General features: G+C 39.4%; 1 protein-coding gene across 1 annotated transcript in view; it reads left to right on the top strand.

Moving 5' to 3' along the window:
• LOC104952931 (roundabout homolog 2-like) overlaps positions 1-6,171 on the top strand; it is a 21,918-nt gene extending 15,747 nt beyond the window's left edge. The window contains exons 2-4 of the mRNA XM_010779838.1: positions 5,016-5,342; positions 5,449-5,456; positions 6,037-6,171. Coding sequence (XP_010778140.1) covers positions 5,016-5,342; positions 5,449-5,456; positions 6,037-6,171 — 470 coding nt within the window. The remainder of the gene's footprint in view (positions 1-5,015; positions 5,343-5,448; positions 5,457-6,036) is intronic.
• The last annotated feature ends 857 nt before the right edge of the window (positions 6,172-7,028 follow it).

Here is a 7,028-nt window from a genome sequence, read left to right as displayed (position 1 = left end):
GTCCATTGATTCTTTCGGGTAACTCATGAAGTCATGCGTTTCCCGGAACCAAATGGGCCAATCCGTGGAGCCGTTACGTTACGTCCGCGGAGCCGTTACGTTAAGCCCCCGCTGATTGGTCCAAATTGACCAATCCACACACACACACACACACAGTGCAGGCAGCCCTGCTGATTTCTGCTCCCTGCTGCAGGCTGATAACAGACAGTTGGGATCACGGCAAAATTCTCTCTGCAGACCCATTCTCACAGCGTTTATCAACCTATAAACCTTTTTCTTACTCAATATCAAGCCACACTTATTGTTTTTATTTCGGCTGTGACTTTGTGTGTGTTCAGGTTGAGTTTGGCTGTGTTTGGCTGTGTATCGCTAAACAAGGAAATCACGGAGGGGCGATGGGGGGGGAGCTGTAGTGAGCCGTTTAGTGGAGAAAGTGAATACTGCTGAATACACATACTTTACAGAGATGCTGTATGCGAAACCAATGTGAGTTTGGAATCACAGTATTTTTCTATTTTAGTATACCTCAACAATGGCATTATGATCAGTGGAAATGGCCATGACATGTGACCTTTAAGATGATCGATGGCTATGCCATATTTGCCTCTGAACCTTGACAAGTGCATGTTTCAGGCTTATCAATGAACAACAGGAGGGGTCACAGACATAAGACCAGCTGTTAAATAAAGCTCTTCTGACCTTAGGTGTCATGTGGGTATATTAATTCACCCATTTATTAANTGCTTTTCCAGTTATTACCCATCCCCTTGTGTATTATGAAGTTTTTTCTGCATGTAAACGGTTTGCAGAGTCAAAACCCTCAAAGTACACCCTGGAGCGAGTAAAACTCTAAAACAGAAAATACCTTCGCTCCAGGGTGTACTTTGAGGGTTTTGACTCTGCAAACCGTTTACATGCAGAAAAAACTTCATAATACACAAGGGGATGGGTAATAACTGGAAAAGCATGACATGTGACCTTTAAGATAAGATAAGATATACTTTATTGATCCCAAGTGGAGAAATGTTTTTGTTACAGCAGCATACTACTTTGTTCTACTCCACTACAATTCAGAGGTTAACCTGGTATTTTTACTCCACTACATTTATTTTAGTTACTTTGCAGATTCTGATTAATGATGTGACATATAAACAAAACTTAAATCAGACTTTAGTTACACCTGAGTGAAATTCAGGGAAGGTGATTGTCAAGTAAACTCTGCAATATATTGGACGTTAAGTACTTTGTCAGACTTAATATATTTATCTGTGGATAACCCCAACGTTTTTTTCTTATTCAAAAGAAGACCTTAACTTAAAGTACTCTTTAATGTTTGAATAAAGCCTTATTAGTTTGTCTGTTTTGCACATCCTCCTGTTAATATCTTTGGACGTCCTGCACTAAACTGTTTTATTGTTGAGATCACTACAGTATCTTCTTGATATTTTCTATTCTATATTTCTATCATGCCTTCTACTTTCCCCCAATTTTGTATGTAGGCTACTCTTAATATTTAAATGTTTTCATCAAATAAAACGTATTCAACAACAACATTCAATAACGTGCTTTAACCACTAGGCGGTGCGGGTTAAAAAACCAGTGGTGTAGTTAATAAAACATAATAATATCAAACATAATATGACTATTAACTTTATTTTGAAATCAAAACAGAACGGTAAAGGAAAATACAGCCTCTCGATTTGAAGCTTATCCATTGTACCATGAACCTGTATAGACCTGTAACAGTCAACTGCATGAGGAGTTGGAAAGGTAGTTCAGTAAATAATATCTTTAAAAACTACAAAGAAATCCCCCAATTGGATCAAATATAAAAGTCAGCCGAATTAGTGTTGATACTGCAGGAGATGTATTGTGTGAAAAGAAATGGAAGATGTTGTTTAATTGCTAATATATTTATGATCCACGTCACATATTCAGTTTTGGCGGCATTTCTTACAGTTTGTCAAAAGGTCTTCTGATCAGGGCTCTATAAATAAATATCTACGGCAGATATGTAATATTTAATGCAGCCGAACCGTGTATTACAATGCCGTTATGTGATGACTTCCAAAGAGAAAAGCAAGAACACTCGGAATAAAGTATTCTTTTATTTAAAAAAAAATGTTTCTCGGATTTCACATCGCATAAACACCATATCCCTACATGCATTGCGGCTAAAACAATCGATGTTTTAGCCTATCAAAACCTCTGAAAAAAGAAAGGTATCTCTCAGAATCAAAAGAGAAAAACCTATGGGAAAAACCCAAAAGCATTGTACACAATTTAAACCAATAAATGTTGTATAATTAACAAGGATAAACTGATGTTTTTTAGTGGTTGAGTACTGAAGATATCACTGTTAAATCATTTGATCATTGGTTTTATTATGAAAACGTTGAGACCGGAAATACTGTTTTCAACCCGTAAATTTACATGGAGGCTGCCGCATACCTCAAATCATCTTTGTAATATCTTGAACAAACGACATATTTGGTCGTAATAAGGGCCTGAACAATCGGCCCATTTGGTCGTACGAATTGGAGGACTTCAACACGTGTATTTCGGTTTTATTCACGGCATTCATTTTGTTATTCTACAGTATTGTTGTTTTATAGTTATTTGTTAATGTATACAACCCAATTTGTGTTCTTTGAAATTGAAAAGGATATCGCATTGTGTTTGTTACTTTCGTTGCAGTTGTATATGTCTCAAGTGTAATTTGGCTTGGCTTCCTATTTTTTATGGACATGCTTTTATTTTGAAGGAGAATTAGCGCAGTTGACAGGAAGTTGTTGTTGCTATGGAAACAATGTGACGGAGATTAACGGAGAAAAGTCATATCTACATATAAAGACAGAGAACGTAAACGATAACGTTTATGGTTAAGTGTTAGGATCCCCCGAAGAGGCACAAGCTCTTACGTTGAGATTGGATATTTCAATAAATTCCATTTGGTAGCCGCAGTGCAAACGGATATTCGGATATTCGGGTAGTCTACAGCCCTAGAAAATATACATATTTCAGTAGAAAAGACATATCTATATATATATATTTGAATACAGTGTGTTATGAGTTTGTTAGACATCCCATTCTAAAACCATATAAATAACAATGGCCCTCTTCTGGGAAGGTTTTTCACAAGCTGTAGGATTTGGTCGGTGTTCATTTGTACCATTTATCATTAGCTTTTGGAAGGTTAGTCACTGATTTTTTTCTAGAAGGCATGGCACGCAATGTACGTTTTTAAAACCTCCCAAAGGTGGTTTAATTTAAAAACTGAATATAATGCCCCTAATGTAGTCATGAATGCTGCATCAATCATCACTGGATTCAAATCAAGCTTTTCTAAAAACACGAGTGTCATGTCACACATCCTGTTGTCTGATCCTTCAGATGCTCTCATGGGAACATTTCACTTAGATTTGTGTACCTCCTTCAATTTGAATGACAGCATGGCGGCACAATTATGTATGAAAAGGAAAGACAGAGGGCAACAAAAAGCTATTTCAAAGCTTGCAAAAACCTGTGGGAATAACATCGCCTGCATCTATATCTGCGTCTGCATTTACTTTGATTATTATAAATAAGAAACCTCACAGAGCTTTGCAAATGACTCCCTTACATTTCCAAAAAACACTTTGAATGTTTTAAGCGTTTTCAAAAAAAGTTTTTATTGGGGTTGGTTGTATATTTTGGTATTTTAATATTTCAGTATTTCAGTCAACCTACCTTCCCATGAGCGTATGAATAGCACAGTTCCTCCATGTTTATTCCCCTCCTGCTTCCCCTCTACTGCGGGAGAATTGGGTTTTGTTTTCAATAGATGCAGAATCTAGAGCATGTCATTTCACACGTCCTCTTGATTTATATTTTAATATAACTGTTAGGTAATTACATTACACACTTGCTTCCCACTGCCATGCTTCTGCAATAAAAGTGTGTGTTTTTCTGAGGCTGTTCACACACCAAGCACCAGAGGGTTGGAGTGTTGCGGCCTGTGTGCTCTTATGTGCTTTGGCTAAAATGTATACAAATACAGAAAATAGGTTTATCTTATTCTTCCTACGCCAGTGCAACCACACTTTTTATATACAGCATAGCATCTGTGAACAATCTGAATGTATGTCCTTTTCAATCTGTTGTGGCTTTGGTTTGGAGAGAAGTTGGTACAACCTCAACTGTCAGTCCTGTTGCTGACATATAAACAGCCATATTCTCTAACATGTTTGCACCATAGACTCTATATAAGAAGTTTAAATAGTTACCGTGACATCACCCATTTGGTTTGTCAATTAATGTTTTGAAGACTAGAGTTTGGCTTTTTAGTTGGCACCTTTTATAAACCAAGAAAACATGTTTCCGATTATTCCAACACAACATTAATGCAGCTCAAAAGCCTTTCTGCCAATGTTCATTCAAGTGAAACATCATATGTCTTATTTGCTCCAAAAGGGTAATTTATAAATAAAGAACTGGCCAGTATTATTCTTTGCCGTCTTGGTTTTGCCGTCTTGGTTTAAAACAACCCAAGCATGACCTGCTTGGCTGATACAAAGTACTTTCTAAAGCAAACAACAAACAGAGCTTGTTCTTAGAGTGTCTTTTAGTACAACTGAAAGCTGCACATTTAATGAGCAACGCTGTGGTGGCAACTCACAAGTTAACCACGCCCTTATATACACTGCTTTATCATGTTTTTTACTCAAAATCTGACCCTCATTTAAAAATGACAAGGCTAACATCATGCCACTTAAAGAATACTTTAACCTAGCCCTTCAGAACATTCTCTTCTTAAGAACATGTTTACTGAAGTAACAAATCAAGTGAGAAGTAACATTGTCTCATAAACTCGCCCACTGCTGATCATTAGAGAGAGAGCTGGTTTTAGGGACTTCTGCATTATATTTTCTCTTCAGGCTCAGGGGGTTGCCACCATCAAAACAAAGAATGCTCACTTAGGTGCTGACATTTGGAGGAACTCAAGTTGAACCCTTTCTCTTTTCTCTTACATCCAGGATCCCGCCCCAGGTTAGAAGATGCCGCTCCCCGGATCGTGGAACACCCGTCTGATCTCATCGTGTCTAAGGGCGAACCGGCCACCCTCAACTGTAAGGCGGAGGGCCGGCCCACTCCAATGGTGGAATGGTACAAAGATGGCGAGCGGGTTGAGACGGATCGAGAGGACCCTCGATCCCACCGGATGCTCTTACCCAGCGGCTCCCTCTTCTTCCTGAGAATTGTTCACGGGAGGCGGAGCAAACCTGATGAAGGTCTCTATGTTTGTGTGGCCCGAAACTACCTGGGAGAGGCAGTCAGTCGCAACGCATCGCTGGAGGTGGCAAGTAAGTCAGAGAACCTCACACACACGGAACAAAAAGGAACTGTGTGTAGGTGTCATGATATTCCACACTCTGGTGGCACATTGGTAGCACTTTTTTCCCCCTACAGTGCCTCAGGTACTGAAAGCTCATGAATAATGGCATCCTGTTGTCCCGGGGATAATAGATAATGTGTTTGGGATGAGCTAAATTCTCGCCAGGGGGATTTTTTACCCCCTAAAATGCTAGATTATGAACAACATATTCATTTTGAAATTGGCAAAAGGAGCGCTGGTTACTTAGCCACCGGTGGCTTGGCTAAATAACTGAGCTCATTGCTAATGTTGCCGAACTGAGGTTCCATTGAGATACATTATGATGAGTTCAATCTCTACTCAGTGAAAATGAGTTTGGGTGAAGGAAAATGATAGCGTCATGAACAAACAAACAATGAAATAGATAATATAGAGCCATTTTCTAATCTTATGAAAAACGTGCAGACAGTTATTATGAAGTTAATGTGTGCTAGTGACATCCCTGTGTAGTGGAATACAAGCGTGTGGCGCAGTGGACTAGTGCGTTGGCTTTCAGATCAGGGGAGCACAGGTTCAAACCCCACTGCAGTCAGCATGTTGTTGTGTCCCTGAGACACTTCACCCCAAATAGCTCCTGTGGGGATTGCCCACAGTATTGAGTATGTAAGTCGCTTTGGTGTCAGATCTCCTGGCAGCTTGCACTCAAGATCCACCCCCCACCCTCCTTTCTGGCCTCCAACACTTCATCCTACCTCCTCCCCAGCCTCATTCCCAACATCCTCCCCAACATCCTCCCTAGCCTCAGAACCGGCCTCTGAACCGGCCACTGAACCGGCTTCTGAACCAGCCTCTGAACCGGGTCTGTTTCTATGGGAAGACGACAGCGAGCTCCTCTAAACAGATAAGAGTTGTCGCCACTGGACAGGAAGGCTAAAACAAATCCTCTTCAGGGAGGGGAAGGAAAGGCCACAGTTAGCTGGCAGCTTCTCTGGAGCAGATGTTACTAACTTAAAATACAAAAAGCTCCCGTCAGATGGCTGTCCAACGGACATTTGGTATTTTTTTCACTGCATAACGAAGCTGCTTTTGATCAGCAGCACTTTAATGAAATGCAGATAGGGCCATCTCAAGCTTTAATGTAAGAAAATAACCATAAAGTATCCTCTAGCTTTGTTTTGACAGCAGCAGGTAATTAATAAATGGAGACAGTTTGTATGAATTAAAATATAAAGATGAGTTTATTTATTTATTGCTGTTAAAAATTAACTTCTGACTTCTTTCACAATAGAAAACTAATGAATGATAGATATCATTGACAGTGATTGAATGTACTGATCATTATGTGATATTGACAGCCTTCTCACAGAAAGAAAACGTGCCTTTGTTATCCTTATATAACCTAAACAAAATAACTTTAAACGGCATGCTTTGAGCGGTTTTGCAGAGACACCAGTGAAGTTTTAAATAATTCCTCTAACCCCTGAATCTTGCCTCTCCCGATTTAATCTAATATTTAAAAATAGAGAATAACTCAAACCTGCGGAAACCGGTAAAAGAAACTCCACTCCAAATAAAAATGTGTGAAACTCCAGAGTCAAACACCTTACAGCCGGCATCATATTTCCCTGAAAGGCTGCAGCCCTTCATTTAATAATCCATCTGAATGCCCCCTGGG

This window comes from Notothenia coriiceps, unplaced genomic scaffold (genome assembly GCF_000735185.1).
Source record: "Notothenia coriiceps isolate Sejong01 unplaced genomic scaffold, NC01 NC01_scaffold00020814, whole genome shotgun sequence".
NCBI classification, from domain to species: domain Eukaryota; kingdom Metazoa; phylum Chordata; class Actinopteri; order Perciformes; family Nototheniidae; genus Notothenia; species Notothenia coriiceps.
Note: the sequence above shows the minus strand (reverse complement) of the source record. Positions and strands in the feature narration are given on the sequence as shown.